General features: G+C 40.6%; 1 protein-coding gene across 1 annotated transcript in view; it reads right to left on the reverse strand.

The window, feature by feature from the left end:
* plekhg5b (pleckstrin homology domain containing, family G (with RhoGef domain) member 5b) overlaps positions 1-22,680 on the reverse strand; it is a 75,383-nt gene extending 52,703 nt beyond the window's left edge. Inside the window, exons 1-2 of the mRNA XM_038721863.1 lie at positions 21,583-22,680; positions 1,248-1,324 (exon numbers count right to left, since the gene is read on the reverse strand). Coding sequence (XP_038577791.1) covers positions 1,248-1,324; positions 21,583-21,664 — 159 coding nt within the window. The 5' untranslated portion in view covers positions 21,665-22,680. The remainder of the gene's footprint in view (positions 1-1,247; positions 1,325-21,582) is intronic.

Genomic DNA, 22,680 nt, shown 5'->3' on the forward strand with positions numbered 1-22,680 from the left:
ACTCAATAATGTGAGGAGCACAGAAAGAGGCAGCAAGGATAGTTCAGGTTAAGCTCTATAGCTCTCCCCCCCCCCCCCCCCCACACTTTATTATTCTCGGTTGCCATGGAGAAAAACTATATATATCCGTCTCTCTCCATGTGCTGACTAAATCTAAATTCACCCTCTTTTCTGTGTCATTTTCCCTTCCCTTTGTTTCCGCAGAGAGGACAGCAAAGGACAACATCTTGATTCAATGAGAAAATCCGTCTAATGCTCAGATCTAGTGGCAGGAGGGAGCCAGCAAACCAAAACAGCCAAGAGGCCGACAGATAGACCAGACACTATGTCGGTTGTCGGCCAGACTCCCATTTTCAGAAACCAGTGGCTTCAAAGGAATAATTCATTTCACAGTCTAGTGGCCAGACACAGAGCCCCGACATGCACGCCCCTTTTAACACCTAAAAAAAGAAAAGCAGCATCGCTCACAGTGTTGTAATGCAACACAAGAGATGCAAAACCTCTCGGTACAATTTGACAAGGGTCAAAATACATGCGGTTGTGCATCTTTTACTCTCTATCCTCAGTAACTTAAAGGAATAGATCAAAATTTAGGGAAATACCCTTATTCATTTTCTGGCCCATAGACAAGATTGATACCACTCTCGTGTCTGTCAGTTAAATTTAAGCCTACAGTCAGTAGACGTTTAGCTTAGCTTAGCACTGCAACACTGGTAACAGGTGGAAAAAGCTGGACCTGTTCTGTCCAAAAGAAGCTCACTAATTAACACATAATATCTTGTTTGTTAAATTTGTGGTTTTGCGGGGGGGGGGGGGGGCAGACTATTTCTTGGCCAGGCGCTTCCTGGAGTTGTCATGTAACCAACAGAGAGTTTTTTACTTTTAACATTTTGTTTTTTGTACTGATTAAACAAACAAGATATCGCATGTTAATTAGGGAGTTTTAGAGGTGTTGGTAGGAAGAGTTTGTTACCTTCAGACCGAGTCAGGCTAACTGTAAGCCAGCTGCTGGCTATAGCTTCATATTTAGCATACAGACATGAGGGTGGTATCTTCTCATCTAACTCTCTGCAAGAAAGCGAATAAGTGCACTATACCAAAAATAACCAAAATTTCATAATCTTGGGTTAAGAAAACATAATTTAAGACACTCTGAAGATAAGCCTGCTAACTGTTCTTCTTGTCAGTGAACTCCTGCAGGGACCTTCTTGATAGCTGACAGATTAAGCCAAGTTTAAGGATCTTACCTTAGAGGCCCTCCGGCGCTCAGGACAATCCGGGTGCTGGCACACCACCCAGTCCTCCTCCTGGACGGGCTTGTCATCTGAAACAGAACACACAAGTCAATTTGGCATCTCTTTCGATCACTAAAACACCAAACCAGCCACCCAGCCAGCTACACATCCATTAACACACCTTTCTAGGTAAAACTGTGAAAATATATTGTAGACACGCAGGCTGAAGTCACTACCTCTGTTTATATAAGGACGTAGCAAAAAAGAGGGAGGGAGAGTGACTATGAGCACAAGAAACACTCTCACACAGAAGAGACAGACACACCATGTCATAAAATGAAAAACTCTGGTTAGAGAGATTTCTAGCAAAGGTAAACAGAGGGAAGCGGGTGGGGTGTCTTGTTGGGAAGAGATCAGAGAGAAATGAACGACGACTAAAGAGACAGGAAGAAAATGGAGCAAATGGGAGTAAGCCCTGTTCTGGTTTTTATACAAAAGTGTGCTCATCATGGGTAAGCTCGCTGTACTCCACAATAACAAATCACCATTGTCAAATAAACCTCTAAAACCTACTTGACTAGCTGGCCAACGCTGCACTGAGGGTATGATAAAAGGCAGTGTTTACATCTGCATCTTCTACATGTACACACACGATAAAGATATCATAACAGAGCAACTGAGAGCACCAATATTTATGTCTGCCTAATGAGAAAAACAGAGAATCCATGTGCAGGAAGGAGAAGGTAAGAGCAGGGAAGGGGTGCAGAAAGAGTTGGGGGGGGGTTAGAACAGACAGTGAAGGTGCTTGTTGCAAAAAGTCTCCAGTTTCTGGGGATGACAGGACTTAGTAGCATACCCTTTACAGCAAGATCAGATAACCTATTCATTGTAATGTCAGATCTCCCTATTTGGCCGAGCCACACATGTAATATCATTACTAAATCATCAGTAATAGAGATGGGCTGTTGCTAGAAAATGAAGTCACTTAGTGGCTGAACTTTGAGGCCAACTTCAAATAATAATTTGTCACCATGAAAGAAATTGTAAAACAGCCAAGGCCCTAATCTGAGCTGGTGTACGGAAATAAGTCACCTTGAGTCATCCACTTGGCTATAGCTACACACACAGGTCAAGGGTGGTTACGGGGAAGAGGGAACACACTGTAATTGGTGCATACCACAGAGCCCGTGGCTTTCCCACTGGGAAGGGAAGGATCAACCTGTCTGCAATTAATGAATTCAGTCCAAGTAAAAACAAGACTTAAAGTCTACAGCTACGCTAGCAGATCTGTGAGCACAGATGTGTTTTGAGCTAAATGCCAATATCAACGTGCCAAAATGCTCATGATGGCAATATTAACATGCTGATGTTCAGCAGATGTAATTGTTTACATTGACACCATCTTAGTTTACTGTGTTAGCATGCAAATGTTTGATAATAAGCACTAAACATAAAGTACAGCTGAGAATGAGGGGAGTGTGATTAGTTTTTGAGATATTAGTCATTAAATGGCATCAACTTTGACCTGATGATGGCGCTATCTGAAAAGTTAAGGGATCACCCAAGATACTGCAATTCATCCTGAGGGAACAAATTTCATGGCAATCAATTTATAAGTTGTCAAGATATTTCACTAAAAGCCAAAAATGTCAACCTGCTGGTGGCCCTAACGGAAAAGAAAGGTTCACCAAAGTTTGCAGGATTCATCATCTGGGCCCATAAAAGCCTGCACAAAGTTCTGTGCGGACATTAAATTGATATTGAGATATTTCACAGAATAAGTGAAAACTTTTAAAGTGTTGGTGGCGCTAGAAGAAAGTGAGGAAAGAGGACCGTGAATGTCTGTACCAAATTTCATGCCAATCCCTCCACTAGTTAAGATATTTCAGTCTGGACATTGACATCCCTAAAGCCACAGTGCTAGCATGGCTAAAAAGCTCCTTTACAGCACCTTTTAATAATTCCACCAAAACAGAGTGTATTTTGTCAAACTCCCACCACCTTCCCCATGTCTCTGCTGTGCTGTGAGCTGGCCGAGACGCACTCTCAGCTCTGACTGTGGCCTCTGCCAGCAGACCTCAAGCTAATGGCTCCCTCAGGGTTTACAAGCAGCAGGCTGCAGAAGGAACCTCCAGCTTTTATGGAGTTTTTCCCCAAAGAGGCAGAACTCTCCTTACCACAGCGGGACTTCACAGATGACTTAAATTCAACAGGTGGACAGAAATAAATAAGGGCTAATGTTGCGCTATGTCTGCTGGATGTGTTAATGCTAACAAGTTGACAACACATCAGTGCTTTATCTACAGCTGTTTTCCGTTGCCCCTAAGTGGCCAAAAAATCAGTTAGTACAGGTTTAGGAGACAAAACTCAAATCAAAGACTGAAAGAATTAAAACTTCAAATTTAAATGAAACTTCCTTATACCAACAATACCATGAAAACAAATCTGATGTCACCTTTTGGCTTGTCATGCAAAATCTGTGTAACCTTTGCCATAACCTCATATTCACTCTATTTCCCAATGTCCTAAAGCCAAGCCTTTCCTTAGCCCTCTTTTTACTACTTGTCCATCTAAAATCACACCATTATCTGCTGAACCTCCATCTTCTCTCCTACTTGCTCATATCTTGCTGACTCTCCCTCTTTTTCTCTCTGATGAACTGGAATCCCTAAACTCAGCAGTGCTGATTAAGCCAAAAGCAAACACAAGCACACACTATACACAAACACACGTGACAGCAGACAATGAGCTTGCACACTAAAGAGACAGTGGAGCATCCCATCTAGGCAGCTCTCTGCAAGCTTGCTCACCACAGAGAGACACTGCCTGGGGCAAAGACCCATTAGGCACCCATAAATAAGCTGGAGCTGTGAGAGCAAGTTTGAAATGATGCATACAAGTTGTACTAAGTATTCCAAATTGTCAACCCCCACTCCCTCATCAAATCTTCATGAGTGCTAGCTACAAGGGAATGTAAAAAAAATTATACTGCTTAAATAATTGGTCTATTGATTAGGAGTGTGCCAAAAAAAAATCGATACAGCAGTATATCGTTATGTGAATCTCCTATAACGTGCTAACGAACATTATCATCGCAATGGTGATAATATAATCTTAACATAAACTACACATTTTGCTTCACTTGATGAGTGACATACTGTGCAAATACAGTACATATATAATACATATGTTTCCTGAGCTCTGTGTGAAATAAAAAAGAGCTGCTAACTTCACTGTTCATCCGCTACTCTGCTGCTTCAGCACTCCACACAGACTAGGTACAGCAACCCCAAAGGCTCAAAACTCTATAGCTATCACTAGGTGGAGAAAGGGCAGCACAATGCTGTGTCACTGAACAGTTATCAATATAATGTGACATACATATTAGACTTAGGTGTCTATTAAACTTAAACTGTCTTCTTAAACAGTTTGGCTTTGCAGCAAATAAATAGAGAAAAGTTTTTCACAGGCATTATGTATTCATAGTTAGACAGCTATTGTGATGTATCATTTTAGGATTGTCTAGCAATATATAGATTATTGCAGAATTGCTGTATCGTGATATTATCGCTATCGTGAGCCATGTATCGTGTATCGTATCAGAATCAGAAATACTATCGTGAGGTACCTTGCGATTCCCACCCCTATTATCGATCACGTAGTTCAGAAAATTAATCAAAGTCTCAATGAACAGTCGATTGCATCTGAACATTTGGAGGCAGGCTAAAGATCTGCACATATTTGGTCTGAGATGCAATCAAATATCAAACTCCCATGCCCTGCATTTTCATTTCCTGTCCACCACCATCTCCTTCAGAGCCTCACCCGAACGCTGTGTTTAGGTGGAGAGAAGCGGAGAGAAGCGGAGAAAAGCTGAGCCAAGCACGCGTTTAGCCGTAAGCCTTACACACGTTTTTATGAGGAATGTTAAGAATGCTTCACTAGTGAGATCTCATTATGGCACATGACGAGTGTGGTGAGCTTATTCTTGTGTTTTCTGAGGCTTCGACTCCTCTCCTGATTTTCGCATCATGTTTTTCAGGGCCCCTCCACCCATCCACCCCCTATGTAATCTAGCATGTGCCTCCTTGCCAGGAGATAGTTATGAAAAAACTCCTGAGAAAGGAACACAGATGGCAGGCAGGCGGAATGGCATACGGACTGGGAAACCTGGCAAAGAGATAACCATATCAGCACATGCAGGGTAGCAGACCGAAAAGTGAGACCATACTTTACATAAATGTGGAATGAGTAGACAAGAAGGTAAAGAAGCTCAGTAGAAAAGAAATGCAGGCAGGGATGAGGAGGGTCTAGTTACTAGATGAACAGATCAATGGGCCTGAGCAAGTAAGTAGGGAAAAATACTTCTAACTTGTTTTCAAAATTTCTCGCACAAGCCATTGTCAAATAAGTGCATAAATTAAGAAATTCTAACTTCAACATTAAAAAATGAAATATACCATCTGTCTCCCAAATGTATTTTACAAAGAATAGAATTTACACTGAACAAAATTATAAACGCAGCACTTGTTTTTGTCCACATTCACTGTGAGCTGAACTCAAAGATCTAAGACTTTCTCTATGTACACAAAAGGCCTCACAACCACAGACCACGTGTAACCACACCAGCCCAGGACCTCCACATCCAGCATCTTGACCTCCAAGATCATCTGAGACCAGCCACCCAGACAGATGCTGCAACAATTGGTTTGCATGACCAAAGACTTTCTACACAAACTGTCAGGAACCGTCTCAGGGAAGCTCATCTGCATGCAACTGATGACTGCAACTTTGCACAGCCATTGAAGAGGAGTAGACCAACATTGCACAGGTCACAATCAACAACCTGATCAACTCTATGCGGAGGAAATGTTTTGCAATGCGTGAGGCAAATGGTGGTCACACCAGATACTGACTGGTTTTCCAGTCCCCCCCGAACCACCCCAATACAGTGAAACTGCACATTTTCGAGGCCTTTTATTGTGGCCAGCCTAAGGCATACTTGTGCAATACCCATGCTGTCTGATCAGCATCTTGATATGCCACACCTATGAGGTGGATGGATTATCTCGGCAAAGGAGAAGTGCTTACTAACACAGATTTTGACAGATTGGTGAACAATATTTGAGAGAAATAGGCTTTTTGTGTACATAGAGAAAGTCTTACATCTTTGAGTTCAGCTCATGATGAATGGGGGCAAAAACAAAAGTGTTTCGTTTATCATTTTTTTCAGTGTAGATATGAAGCAAAATATAGGTATGAAGAAACTGTAAATACTGTAGTACTGTATATATATATATATATATATATATATATATATATTTATATTATTATATATTATTATTGTTATATTGTAGGGGAGTTTTTATAAATTTTCTAACCTAATAGTTGCTTGTCTAGGTCTAAAGATTATTTACAGCAATTTTGGTGGAATTTAAACAGTGACTCAATAAAAATCAATTAATAGATGAGTTGATAGACAGAAATATAATTGGCAACTATTCTGATAAGTGATTAATAATTTCTGAGGCAAAAATGCCAATGCTTTCATTTGTCATATTTATCTTTTGTCTTGGACTAATGGTCAGATAAAACAAGAGATCTGATGGACGGCCTTGGCCTTTGGGAAATTAAATAGATTTTTCACCATTGACAAAACAACTTACTTTTAATTTCCTCTCTATACTGCAGAATATGAAAATGTATTTTTAGTTAGGTTTATATTTTGGTGAAACTTGCAGCATATTGTCTAATTTTAAAGAAATACATTTTCTGATTTGGCCCAGTGGTAACCACACCACCATCAGGAGAATCGTCACCATATTTGGCTATATTGATTGGGACCAGACAGGATTACTGTCCCATTAACATTAGATTCTGTTAATGGGATAGCAAACTTAAATGAATGAGAAGAACTACTCACATACCTGTTCAATTAATCTGAAGGTAGCTTAGCTTAGCATAACAGCTGGAAACAGGGGAAACAGCAAGCCTGGCTCTGTCACAGGGTAACAAAATCTGCTTTCTAGCATCTCTAAAACTTAATCAACACATTATAGCTTGTTTGTTTAATTGGTCCAAAAACGACAACAAGTCTTAGTTTTAAGGAGGATTATGTGCTGGACTATTTCTTGGCCGAGAGCAGTGACTTCCCAATGTCTCAGCCAGGCAACCAGCAACCTGCCAAGAAATACTATTTTATTTATGCTAAGCTCGCTCCATATTGAATGGACAGATATGGCAGTGGTATCAATCTTCTCATATAACTCATGGAAAGACAGCAAGGCTGACAGGGATGTAGACAGCAGGTAGGGAGGCAGATGATTTGCTCTGCTCTGTGTAAATGGTTTGTTCCGTCCATTGTGACAAACTGAGGAAAGTCATACTTACTTCAATTATTACTAGCTTTCTGGAATGTTTACTTAATGTTTTACATAAAAAACACACACACACACACACATATACATACATATATATATATATATACGCTCGGTAACAACTCAAACCTTTACAACTGAAGCCCCAGAGTATTCCTCTACAGGTGAATGAGTCTGGGCCTAGTGAGCAGACATTAAAACACAAGCAGGTTGCAGCTGTGTCTAATGCAGAGGGTTCAGTGGCAGCGGGGGCAGGACACAGCCTTCCTGCTAAATGTTGTTTTACCCCCATAGTGGTTAAATTACACACATGTGCATCACACACTCTCCTACCCCCTCCCTCCCATCTTTCTCCCTCCTCCACCACATCTGAGCAAACCCAAGCTCCCCATATATAAAACTAAAAACCACAGAACAACAAGTGTAAACTGTTCCAGAGAGGGGTGGAGGAGCAGTCAACAATTTTCAACATGTAGGAAAACAAATAATATCTGATTTACCCTGCTGACTCATTTTGGAATTATTTAATGAAAATAATATTTGAAAAAATACAGCTTTCTCAAGACTCTACGTGCATGTCTGGGGTCTACATGACTCTGACATTACAGTACAGAGTATTAGCCAAAAACTCCATACCCTGTCACCATATTTAAGAGGGGTCATGAGGGGATTACTGCATATCTTGAATTTTTTAGGGCATTTATATCAGAAAGTACAGTAATTGGTCAGGTATGAGCTGATTATTATATAATAGTATGGCCTTTTGTGTCAGACTATTCTTTTTATGGGCTTTATCGGCGTTAAACTCCAAGCAAAATACAAGCATGCTCTGCTTTTCCTGGAACCCGTGGCTGAGTATGACCTGAGGAATGCCAGTGTGTGCCTGTTACCTAGTGATATTTTGGACTGGCCTGGTGAACATGGTGTATGAGGAGGAGGTTATAGCTGGGATAAACCTTTGAACTGAAATTTTACTGAAACCCAAATAAGGACTTACCAAACAACCTAATTTTGTTGTGGTTGGACAGCTCAACGAAAGCTTTCGTCATGTGCTTCTACATCTTGGTTAAAGCTGGAGTGCGGGACTTTTGCATATAAAATTGTTAATACAATTTGACCAACGCAACGTTGTATTGAATGCAGTCATGCCAATAAAGCCACCTGAACTTAAAACTAAACAAGATGATGCTACTCTGTCTCTACATGGCTCTGGAGCAACCGTAGCAAACAGAGTAATGTACAGCAACTGGGAGTTTGGCAGAGTCTATGGTGGAAAAACCTAAGAAGCGCCCAAGAAAAGTTTCTGATGCTGCAGATAAAAAAGAAACTCTGCGTTCAGAGGAAGGATTACAGTCAAAAAAAGAAAGCAATTGACAAGGATAAACATGGATAACCACTGGTGTAGCTTTTTCTCATTGAAGATCGCTGAGAGAAGAGAAGGAACTGAGTGCAGACACAGATGTTGCGTTACCGTCTTGGACAGGTTTGTATTTGTAAAATAATTGGAGCTGGCGCTTTAGCTACTACATTTTGTCTACCTAAATAGTGGATTAGTGTCTTAGAACTGTGGGAATTTCTCTGTATTTTTGTAAATGTTTCAGAACACATGCTCACCTGTAGGCATATGTCATGAGCAGGGGTTGAAAGTGTTTGTGTAATTACTCTCAATGCCAGAAGGTGAGTCAAAAGTTCTGCACTTTAGGTTTAAGAACAAAGCATCATGCAATACACAGACTTGGTACTAAAGCGCTGTTTTTGTTATCACTATTAATTAATACAGAGTAAATATAGTAATGTCATTTGATGTCGCCTGACCTACATGATATGCTGGAAAAACAAGTCAACTTAAAAATCTTACTCTGACAATTGTTTTCGCAAATAATCTTAAAAAACATCCATCCATGTTATGGCTGCAACTTCGAGTTATTCCTTTCACTGAACCGGCATCTGAGAGACAACACTACCCTGTTGAAATTAACGCACTGTAATTAAGTACATAGTTTATGCAGTGTACTGCATGTTAGTATACTCAAGGAAGTACCCGAATTGAGACACAGCATTAATGTTAAGCTACTGGTGACTTCCCTTTTCTAGGAGATTTTTTGGGATATATGTAACATGGCAACACAACCTGTCACACCTTAAAACAGGAAAAAGAGAGACCATATCTTTGCCTTCTACAACCAAGGGTTAGGAGAGCATTCTGAAGAAGTGTCCTTCCATATTGTACAGTAGCATATTTAGCACTTTAAGCTACATATGTAGTTTAGCTTGATGCTGGTGCAACCGCCAATAGCACAACTTGAACTCTGTACTCCCTGAACACTATCATTTAAGTTAATCCTAGCCAAGCTAGCTCAGTTTGTTACTGCTATCCAAGGGCAATTCTGCAGATCGTCCTCCCATCGGCAGTAGAAGGCAGAGGTATAATCACATAATCCTGATTATGGTGTGACAGATTGTGTTACCACATGATTTATTTCCCAAAATGTTTTTAGAAAAGGGAAGACGGTGCACTAACTCTTGCAGACGCTGGTGAGCCAATATATTATACAACGTATAACTGTTTTGTTGGACCAACAGTCGAAAGAAAAGAAAAAAATCAATTTACAAATATTAAGTAAATATTTAGTAAACTATCAGACAAAGAAAAGCAGCAAAACCTATAATTTTAGACCCTGAACCAGAGAATGTTAAGAATTCTTTCTTGAAAAATTACTGAAATGATAGATCAATCAGCCCAGGCTGAGTGCCAACAAAGTTGGGAAGTGTTTTCAGTAGAAGCTTGGTGCTTAATAACAGAGATGGTAAAAAGGTAAGGATCAAAGCCTCACTGTTCCCTCTGTAACATTCCTCTTTTCGGTCTCTGCCAAACTGGTCTGCCTCAGTAGGCACCGGCCTTAAGCTGACCAGAAAGTAGCCGGATTTCCAAGAGTCTGGCTGGCAGAGAGGAGAGGATGAAGAACATTCCTCCCCAGCCCTGTGTTATCACTTCCCCTTCACTAATGGCATAAATCGGGCGGCACAGCGGAAAGCAAGTGCCCCTGTGCCACGTCAAAAAAGCACAGAGAGGAGACAGGGAAGCATTTCAGTTCAGCTATGCACTTCTTCAGTGGTAAATATTTCATCTGTGGAGCTGGTCTCATCCGCTCTTTCCCTCGCTTCTCTCTCATGTAAGGTTGTCTTTATGCCAGGTCACTGAGTGCTTTCCACGGAAGAACAGAGCAATGGAAAAACCAAAAACATTTCCATGATGGTGCTGAAATCCTTAGCTCAAAAGTGTAAGTGAACCAGAAGTTACATATAACAATGTGAAGTCATGTCCGACCCATGTTAAATGTTACACATGTTGATGAGATGAATAAGGATGGGACCTAGTGAAGCAGGTCTACGCACAAGGTTTCTACTTATTTTTCCATTATACAGAATAATGTTCATATTATAAAAAGAGAGATTTCAACATGATATCAAAGGTAAAATTGAACCAAGAGTATAGCTTGTTACTCTTTCCCAACCACGAAGACAAGACTTAGAGTCTATAGCCAAGCTAGCAGCTCTGTGTGACTAAATGCTAATGTCAGCATGCTAACATGCTGATGTTAAACATGTGTAACGTTTACCCTGTTATCATCTTACTTTAGTGTGTTAACATTTGCTAATTAGTACTTAACACAAAGTGCAGTTCAGGCTGATGGGAATGTCATTAGTTTAGCAGGTATTTGGTCATAAACCCAAAGTATAAGATGGTGCTAGATGAAAAGTCAGAGGATCTCCAGTTATTAAAATTTAACCAGAGGGGAGCGTGAATGTTGGTACCAAATTTCATGGCAATCCACCCAACAGTTGTTCAGTTAGGACCAAAGTGATGTGCTGACCATCACTGCCATACAGCAAAAACAAAACTGGAGTCTAATCTACTTAATCCAATGTCATACAATCCTCTACTTCCTATCATGCATATAATGTTTATTTGAAATGTAAATTATATCCTCTATTTTTACATTACAGGAAAATGTATAACGGTGACATACATTAGTGGTATGTAGGCTGATCTAAAGAACAAGATTAGCAGATATGTGTGCCAAATTCTAAATCAATAAAACTATCCTTGTGTGAAAAATCGGATCTGTTAATTCATAATAAACTCTCATTTAAAAATATATTTATTTAACTATTTATTACTCTTTATTTATTTATAACCTGTGGCATCTGAGCCTATACAAGACTGAGCAAATAATAAAAAATTTAAATGGATAAACAAACCAATCCACTGCCATGCCTCGAGTTTGATTGTAAGAAAACACACACACACACACACACAAAAGTCAGGTGAGCCTCCTAGTTCCCCAGCTTACCACACAGATCATGGATGACGTCCAGGGATGAGGACCAGGAGTAGCGCTCTACTCCCACTTGGGTGAGAGAGGATGGCAGTGCTTCCAGCTCATATGCTCCGCGCTTCTTCCAGTAAAGGAACATTATGTGTTCTTCAACCAGCTGTATGGTAATTAAAAACTGTAAACTGTCATAATCATTACAATAAAACTGAACTCATCCCACATTGCGTGTTACTGATGTTACTGATATGTCTTACCAGCCCATCACCACCACCAACCCCTCCCCAAAAAACAACCTGACCTCCTACAGACAATCAATGCACCCTTCTTATCCACCATCTTTATAATATAAAACTTGCCAGCCTCAACTCAACTTTAAACTCTGCCAGCTGCCAGCACCTGCACAATTACCTCATCCAGCTAAGCCTCAAAACACTTTGCTTTGAACTTTCTGTCCAAGTCTGATTCTACTTCAAGGCCGGTCCAAGTGGGCAAACAGACTTTCCTCAAGTACAATCCATCACATCTCCAGGAGTCCATATTATTGATTCTAAACCTGGAATAAGCTTTTCCGCTGCGGTCCAGGTTTTAACAGGCACGTCTTTTGTTGGTAACAGGTGTTATAACAGAACACACTTCTTTCCACAAAGCAAAAGACTAATGCCAAGTTGCTCAGTCCTACATTTCGGTGTGTCTTCCTGTTGATTCTGTAGATTTTTCAGTTTTCCACTAATCATCCACTGAAAGCCACCCACCAACTGCACTCAAGCTCCAAATGCTTCCCTCTTCTAATCCATTTAACAGAGCTATTCATGACTAAATAAGAGACGCCCAACTGCTAAAAGGTGTTGAAAACATATCTCCACCAGTAAGTAAAATGTCCTCAGATGTCGTCTTCCCTGGGCCTCGACTTTATCCATGACAAAGTTCCTCAAACTGTACAAAACTTCTGTGTGAGACAAGCTGCTCATGTTAAAGCCCTGTGTAGGATCTCCTGGCGATAGGGGGGCTTTCTGCCCACACCACCAGACAAGTGATGTATTCATGCAGAGGTGAGTTGCATGCTGGGACAGGCTATCTGGGCCAATGGCTTTTGGACTGGGTGACACAAAGATCTCTTTTAAACCTCCTCCTACATCCAGAGTGGACTTTCTTTATGTTTTGCGCAAACTGTAAAATGCTGACATTTTTCCGCATTAATTAGTGCCCGCGCCCTTTATGTCTCCTGAAAGATTTATTCCTTTTTATGAATGCACCAGCTCTGTGGTGACTGAGCTCAGTTATTTCTGTGGAGGTACAATGCACACATTGGCCTCTTGGAGATGAGAAACACTAAATGACCTAAAGGAGTCCCACTGTAAGATGCTTATCTGAGACAATGTGTCTCAGATCCAATCCACTTTTCTAATATCTTTGAAAAACAGCTGAAGGATTAAAACAACATGCAGTTAGATAAGTCAAGAGACATAATATTTTCCCCAGTGTTGCTTAAAAGGTTGATGCACTGCTATTACGCATCTAAAATGGGAGAAGAAATACTGTGAGAATGTACTGCACCGGCCGGGGGAAGGGAGGGACGTTGTCACACACAACGACCCACATGTCCAATTTTGGGATAAGAAATTAGAGGGTAGGATGGGAGCCGGTTTGCTGCTCAGCTCTGGGCTTTGCAGCCATATGGTAATAATCTGAAGCAGCTTTGAGCATGCGGCTTCCCTTTTAATGAACAGAGCAGTCGTACAGCATGAGAACTGGGCTGCAAATACAAGGGCCAATTTCCACCTACTGCAGAAACAAAGCGAGAAGCAGATGAGGTATTAGACAGCTTCTCTTTCATCATCATCCATCAGATCACCTTTTAGCCATCGCAAGGCCAGAAAGTACCGACCTCCATTATGGCACTAGAACTGACATTCAAATAGATCTCATGCAAAACATAGCAACACATATTCTTTCCACACTGAGGGGCTCTTGCAGCTGTATGCTGGCACACAATGTTTAGGTACAGTTGAGAGAATGAAAGTCTAATAATCACAACCAGGATGTAAGTGAATCTACTTTTTCCACCACCAGTACATATTCCAGAGTTGTTAATAACTCTCAAGTTTTTAATGGTTTCCCCTCTTAAAGGGGTACTCCAGCAATTCAGTATAGTACACATAAAGTTGGGGACATTCTAAGAGACAGATTTAAAGAATAGTCAAAATCAAAACAGCAGAGATATCCTAAATTTTACACTGGACAAAAAACCCACTAGCATCCATTTACATCTGGCTTTTGTCTTTAGTGTGAGAGAGTACAATCAGCATTCACTCCTGGGTCAAATGACTCTACAGTAGTCGCAGGTATTTATCGGCTCCAGCTCAGACTGGCAGTGATGTTGCGTGTCAACCCAGCACGACACCTGGGTTGACACGCTAATTTCAGCCCCTTTTCCAGCAGGACTCATTCATCTGTTTCTATCTGTGGCTGTCTATAAAACATCTCATCCATATATTTATGTTGTATTAGCATGCTAGGCTAACAGTCTGTCAGCTGTGACTGTAAACACACCTGTCACCTGTCCAGCACAGAGCTATTAATAATAAACACAGCGGCTACATCTTGTTTTTACAGTCTATGGGCTACACACAGCAACCACCGTAATATTGTCAATGGCCCCCATGCTGCTTTCTACTGTGTTAATCCCGTTTTCCGGCGTGGTCCTGACACTGAACGCAGAAAAGGCAAACTACTACTTCTACTACTACTGGTGACAATGTGAAAGGAGTCAAACGCGGCAGGGTTCTGAATCTCCATAACAACAGGGCTACCCGCTTGAAAGTGTGTCTTTAAAGGCAGAATGAGCCCTCCTCCCTAGCCAGTGAAAGAGAGCAGCAGTGGTCAAGCGAGCCAGAGACTGAATCAAGAAATGGAGCAGCGTTAGCGAGAACAAAGCAGTGAATCAGAGAAATAAAAAGTTACTTTATGTATGTTTCGGGTCAGTTACATTATAAAGCACAGATTCCTGTTGTCCCCACCCACTCTTGCAGGTGTTGCGGTGTCTGTTTGTGCCCCCCATCCCTGTTTCTGCCCCTCTGTCCGGTCTGGTAAAAATAAAATAAAAATAAAAGCACAGATAAACATGGCCACACCTCCGCAGTCCACACAAGACTGTAGGAAGGAGCCACATTGTAGGATGTCTTGTGAATGAATCTAAAGCACTCTCTGCTCTGCAGCTCAGCCCCGCCTCATGGCCAAACAGACCTGCAGATCTTTACACTTCCACGTACAACAAAGCATAATAATGCAACTTGATCTTTTAATTAAACCCTCCCTATTTCCTAAATGTCCTCATCTTTCAAACCCCAGACAGCCAGTTTATAATGCAGGCTTCCATGCAGGAGTCTCAAACCCAAGCTGAGATGACATCACTATTTGACATCATTAGGATTATTTTCTTAAACTTTTGAAAGCTCCTCCATGAGCTCCACTCATGAGTAAAATTGGTGGAGTGCCCCTTTAAATTACACCTTGTAATCACACCTGCATCATAAGACATTCTTATCCCCTTAAAAATGAAAGATAAAATACATAAAACATGCCTGAAGATTTTGCATCACCCACAGCTGCTTTTTACTTACTGGCTTTACAACATTAGATCAACATTAGTGTTGACCTCACATATTTAATGTGGTAGTGTCTTTAGTGCTATAAACATGATGAAAGGAGCAGCGGTTGTTGGTATAATTACTTTACAGAAATGCTTTAATGGGATTTTCCAGGATGTAACAAGGAATAGTTCAACATTTTTAGCAAATAAACGTATTATGTTGAGAGTTTGATGAGAAGATTGATACATCTCTCATTTCTGTCCGTTAAATATGAAGCTACTGCCAAGAGATAGTTAGCTGGAAGCGGAGGGAAACATCTAGCATGGCTCTGTCCAAAGGTAACAAAATCCACCTAGTACAGTGGCACCTCTAGAGCTCACTAATTATCACATTATATCCAGTTTGTTTAACCTTTAAAAAGATGTTGCAGTTTTACAGAGGTAAATGCATGCCGTAACATTCATCCAATAACTTTCTGCTTCCAGCAAATAAACCGCTGTGAAACCACAACTTAATGTTTTAACACAAATTAAACAAACAAGATATAAAACTCGTTAATTAGTGAGCTTTAGAGTTGCTAGTAGGCAGATTCTGTTACCTTTGGCCAGGCTAGGTTTTTACCTAAACCTAAAATCTCCTGGCTGTGGCTTTATATTTAAGGGACAGACATGATGGTAGTATCAATCCGCCGATCTAGGCAACAAAAGTGAACGAGCAAAAATGTCAAACTACTCCTTTAATATAGACACCTAAAATATTTTAAATAAAAAAAATTAGATATCCTACACATGAGCATCAATACAACAAAAACAAATGTTGTCTAATTGGATTTAGTTTGTGACAGAAATTGCATGCATGAATGAACTAGCTTCTCAATAGAATCACACTCAATGAAGCATTAATGGTGTGTTGAGAGTGTGGGCGGCTGCAGTACGACAAGACTGTAAATGAGACTGGAGTGTGTGAGTGCTGTAGGGTTGGAAAAAAGTGTGTGAGCCAGAGTGTTGACAGAGGGAGTGCAGTTGAAGGCTTGTGCGTGCCCATGTGGAGGAGGTTTTAGGTTATATTTAGCAAGGTGGCCCATCAAACAGGCCGAGGTTAACCCTTCCCCGGCAAAGTAAGACTAGTAGCAGTCCAAGACTTCTGTGTGACTCCTCTAAAAGGATGCAAAAGATTTTGATCCATTTCAGTTTCGTCAAAGAGCCGCTCGAAAACCTTCTTCAAGACAGACATTCTGTATTTCTGTCTCTTGCTGCTAACAAGAGAGGCTACAGCCATGCTAGTGACTTTGTGATGCTGTACTGTGTACTGCACAGTGGTGCTAACATGCTGATGTTTGGCAGGTATACTATAGTACTGAAAATCGAAAGAAAATGTATCTATTTTGTATCTTACTTATTCAAGTCATTTTATCAAGCAACAATTGCCAAACATTAGCTAGCTTAAGCTTCTCCAATGTGATGATTTTTTACTTCTGACAGAATTGTGGTTGTTCAGTAATATCTAACTTTATAGACCAAAGTGTATAATTAAAAGCATTAACTGCAAATTAACCCATAATGAAAATAGTTGCTAGTTGCAGCCCTTGCATGTTTAATACCAGTTTAAGTGCTACAACAGCTTTAATGTTTTTTGGTCAACCATCTTTATGCTCATCATCTTAGTTTAGTGTGTTAGCATGCTAAAGTTAGCTAGTAAGCAATAAGCACAAAGTTAAGCTGAGGCTAATGGGACTGCCTTTTTGCAAGTAATTGGTAATAAATTAAATAATTAAGCCTAATAAAATATTTGACCAGATGATGGCGTTCACCGAAGTTATTGCATTTTATCCAGAGGGGGATATCAATGTCATCAAAATCCCTCCACCAGTTTTACTCAAAATCACAAATGTCAACCTCATGGTGGCGCTACAGGAAAAGTCAGGGGACGATCACCAAAGAATGTCTGTACTATTTCATGGCAATCTGTCCAAAAGTTGTTGAGATATTTCAGTCTGGATCTAAGTAGTGGACCAGTTGACACTGTACAGTCTTCTAATATTTTCTTTGGATGATAGAACAAACACTGATATATCAACCATCAGAACTGCAAGAAGAGGGCGTGCAGGACCCCACCAAGAGTATGAAACGTCACGTAATTTAACTGTCCATCCTTAAACCAGCAGTTCACAGGGACAAACAACCACTCTTCAACTTGTTGATATGAATAATCCCATAATTGAAACAATCTGGTTAAAATTGCAGTGGGGGCTGCAGTTGAGAAGCCAATAACAGAGTCAACAGGAATCAAAAACACTTATTCCCTAAAAGTACAGTTATTGTCGTGTGGAAGGCTGCAATATGCATAAACAGTCATTTAGCCAGGGTGGAGGTTATAAATGTGGAAGGACACATTCAGAGATAAACATTTGCTGTTATGTTAAAGAAGGTGTATGTGTGTGTACGTGACCTTAACATAGCCCCTATAATTATCTTCTGCACAGTATGAAGAGGAGCAGCTCACTGTTGGTCTATTTACAACGTGGGGCCTGGAGGGTTCAACCATATTAGTTCGATTTTTGTCCAGCTGTGAGCAGTTTTAACACTTCACATGTGACTGAAAAGAGCAAAACAGACACTGTAGTGAATTATAGAAGGCAACAACACCTGTTACATCTGTGTATTGTGATATTCACCTGTGCTAAATGAGCCATTAACGGGAATAGTTTGACATTTTGGGAAATATGTGTATTTTGCTTTTTTGCTGGGTTACATGAGTAAGTTGATAACACTCTAATACAGGAGTGACGCTATAGCCAGAAATGTGCACACCAGCACCTGTAAACGCATTTATTAACATGTATCTCAAACCGTACACTAAACATTGTGGTTTTATGGAAAGTTTTCTGCTGGACTTATTTGTCTTTATGCTGAGGTAAGCTAATCGCCTGCTTGCTCTAGCTTCACACTCATCGAACGAACATTTTTGATTGCTGTTCCGCCAGTGTATGAATGTGTATGAATGTTAGTTTCTGTTTGAGCACTTGTGAATGAATGGTGAATGCAGATGTAGTGTAAAAGCGCTTTGAGTGGTCGAAAAGACTAGAAAGGCACTATACAAATATGGAGCATTTAAAGAGCAATTACTAAAACACTAGGCTATATCAAAAAATACTTGAGGACTGGACCAGAAGATAACATCATCTTCAGCTGTCTGTTAACAGAGGTTTTCAAATAGTGAGGGTTCAAATTTCTTTTTCTTCTTTCAAATGCATGCATCTGGTGCGTCTGGTACATGAAATGAAACCTTTATGAACTCCCCATTGTAGTGAAATCCACACATAGGAAGTACAGTACAGAAAAGATGAGATACAACAAAGGAATTTTTTTTCTTTAACTCATATTTAACCAGATAAAAAAACAAGCTGCATTGCAAGGTTGACCGGTTTTTCCTGTTGTACAAGAAAAGGCAACTTGCTGTCTCTATCCCGTTTATAAGACCAAGAGTACAATAATGATTATCACTGTAGCCATGAAAAACTTATTACAGAGCCTGGCATGCTAGCACCATCAAATGCAGTGCAGGGCCTTCATAAAACAAATAAATGTTGTTGTGCAAAAATATTAGCATGAGTTGCAACATTGCACATGAAGCTGGGATAATCATTCTTGAGCAGATGGACACAAGAGAGAGGAGCAAAAAGCAGAGATACTGTGACCCGGAACACCATCAGGAAAAGGCAGAAGTGCAAAGAGTGGAAAAGAGAAAGGAAATTACTGTTGGGGAAAAAAACAGAACAATGGAAAGAAAGTCTGAAGAAGGAAGTTTGAACTGTAACAAGCCACGAGTCAGACAAACATCACTAACACACACACACACGCACATACACACACACCATGCACACAGATTACACCAGTGTAGTCAGGCTCGAGTGTTGCAGGAGGAAGACTAAACACTCTAAATGTTCCCTCAGAGCTCTGCAGCCTTTTCAGATTAAAACCCCCACAAATCTCACTCCAAGGTCAATTTAGAAGTTTTCAATGGTATCGCATGACCTTCATCAGTAGATAGGAGTTTGCCTAGTTGTTAGATTCCCACCGTGAGCTCTTTCTGTGCAAACTCAATCAGCTGATGAAGATCATGTGACATGACTAAACGGATGATGATGTAACTGTTTCTCAAATGCTGTTCAATAATGACCTCTGAACTGCATCTTTAAAGCCAACATGAATGAGTAGTCTTTAGTGCTATGAAAAAAAGAACTTTTAATTCCTACATTCATTTGATATCATCAAAAGCTCCAGAACAGCTACTAAATGGACCTTGTGATGACACTGCTTTGTCAAGCAAAATATCTGTAGGACTGGACAAGTTGTCTTGATCTTAAATAAACCTTTTGTTTCGCACTTACTGTCTAAAAACACTTGTACATCTACGACAATGTTAGTATTTTGTAAGCAGTATTCTCAGTAAATGTTCCTTGATTCTTTTTCTGAGCGCTTTCTTTAAAAATTAGAAGCTCATGTGAAATGATTAAATACTCAAGAACAGCTGCTAAAGGGGGCTTGTAGTCACTTTTTTTCTTAACTGCTGTTTCCAAGGTCAAGGATGAACTTTGAACTTTGAACTTCAGCTTTAAAAACCGACATGGACAACACAATCCTTCAAGTGCTAAGAGAAATTGGAAATTTGAGAATCTACAATTCCAGGACAGCAGGGCAAACGCCATCCGCTGATGAAGATCATGATCAAAAGCTCCAGCTCCAGAGCAGCTACTGAATGGACCCTTATGGTGAGATTAGGCTATAGTTTGACCAGTGGCATTAACCTGCAACCAGACTTATATCTGTACAATAGATGATACAATAAAATTCCAACATAAACATATCAGTGCATCAAATGATGAAAATAAAGTGTTGGGCTATGAACTAAACTAACTAAACCACATTCTTGAAATCATTAATTTAAGCCAGCACATGTAGCCTTTCTACAGATGCCATCTTTTATGATGGCCAACACTTTAATATCCTAATAGTTCATAAAAACGAGCTGAGATTCCTTGTCCTTGTTTTTGTTTTTCGGTGGTGGACAGAGACCAGACAAGACATCTGGTCCCAGATTAGACCAGTGTGTTTAAGACAGGCTTAAGACTCCGGTGGCCTGGAACATTGAAGGGTTCCAGACTCAACCAATTAAGGCTGCTAAACTTTAACTCCATGCTTACTTCACTTACCCATGAACCCATGAACTGCCAGCAGTGCATACGTCACACACGCAAAGCCTACGAGAGCTAAAAGCTTGAGCTTGCTACGTCCAGAGTTGAAACAATTAGTCAAGTAATTAATAAGTAGACTAATAGAATATTAATGTGCAACAATATTGATCATTCTTTAGGTCTCTTTTTTTTTTAAAGCAAAAATGGCCTAAATATGAAAAAGAGTATCATGTTATTGTCAACTCAGTCTCTCTGGGCTTTCGGACAACACATCCCTCTCTGGGAAAGAGCAATAGGCATTATTTTCTTTTTGATTAAGAAAACAATTGTTAGTTGCAGCCCTGGAAAAAAACTAAACATTAAAATTTTCACTGTCATCTGAATTATGAGCTGGGAAGGAGAGAGGAGGACAGATGGCAGGTCTGTTATGGTGGGGGTGCACAAAAAATAATGTTGGTTGTAGATTTATAAGAGGTAATATCTATCATCTGCGTTTATGCTGAGTTGTCCCAAGACTCTTTATCATGAAGAGAACTGAAGATCAGAGTGTACTGTCCTCTCTGACTAAAATACCCCTGCCTCCAGCTGAGATAATTTCTCAGGTCAGTTGCCAAATCCAGCCATTAACTTTGATGACTGGAGGAAAGCATTAAACAAAGATCTGGCGCCTGAGGATCAAAGTCATGAAAGCTCCTCTGTTCACCTTCCTATCTGACTACTTGGAGAGCAACTTAGGTCACAGAGTGTGTTACACAAGCTGTTTTTTAAAGAACAAAGCATTCAGGTGACTCATTTTAAGATGCTGATCCAACAGCTTGGGTGATCAATAGCTGAATTCGTACTTACTGAGTCGTAATCTGAGACCAAGCCAGCTCCTTGGTGGCGATTTGTGCAGAACTGAATTCATGGTCCACTTGTTCGGCACCATCTATGCAGGCAATCCTTCTTGGGGGGGGAAAAAACAACCCTGCAGCAACACCAGCACCTCACAGGTCTTCCTGTCTTGGTGGCAGGCTCAATGCAAATCACAAAGCAATGTTTAATAAGCAGGCTTCCCTATGTCATTCTCATACCCATGTCTGCTGTCGCCCTCCTCTAAAACGCAATTCGCTCAGCCTATGAGATCTGGTCGGTGGCGAGCACAAAGCTGCAACTCACATCACGGTGAACGCACGGAAAAGAGTGGTCAAAAAAACAGAAGCATCCCTCGGTTTCATACAAGGAAAAGTTAGCACCGGTCTATTAACCACTGGGTTGCAGCTGCAACTTGGTCGCCGTGCTAAGCTGTAAATAACCTGTTGCTGGCTGCACACACTGCTACGAAAAAGAAATCTCCTCGACGGCCAACGAAAACGTATGCTGGTCATAGACTGTATGGTGAAGCTCGATCGATGCGGGAATGGGGTTACGAGGCAAAAAAAAACCCCAACACTTTTCAGGGTCTTCAAAACAGCATATCCATGGATGGACGTCCTTCTATCAACTTTACACAACGCGCTGCTGAAGTTTAACACACATTATCCGCTGTTTCGTCTCGCCGCCCACTGTGATCAACCATCGGCTCTCCTCCATTCATTCAGACAACCTGGATCCACAAAGACTGAATGCAGAGTGGCGCAATGTTTCGGCTAGAGGCGCCAGAGACATCAACAACATATTCATTCAACAACAGCAGCCACGCACAGACCAGAGGTGCGTTCAGTCTCTGGGTGATTTTGACTAAAGATGGTTTAGATTTCTGTCCTGCTGATACAACCTGACAGCTGATAATAGTCTAAAAGAGTGAACACGTTATCCAATTACCATATGTCTTCATTCCACCTTAAAGGGGGTGAGGTCTTTTATGACATTGCCTTAATGTTAACGTTAAGTTACCCAAGTTAAGTTGAAGTTACCTGGCAAAGCATATAAGTTATTGTTGCCATGCCTATCAGGCTTGTATTG

Source organism: Micropterus salmoides, unplaced genomic scaffold, assembly GCF_014851395.1.
Source record: "Micropterus salmoides isolate LMB-PRFRI ecotype aquatic unplaced genomic scaffold, ASM1485139v1 Ms_hic_scaffold_16, whole genome shotgun sequence".
NCBI lineage: Eukaryota > Metazoa > Chordata > Actinopteri > Centrarchiformes > Centrarchidae > Micropterus > Micropterus salmoides.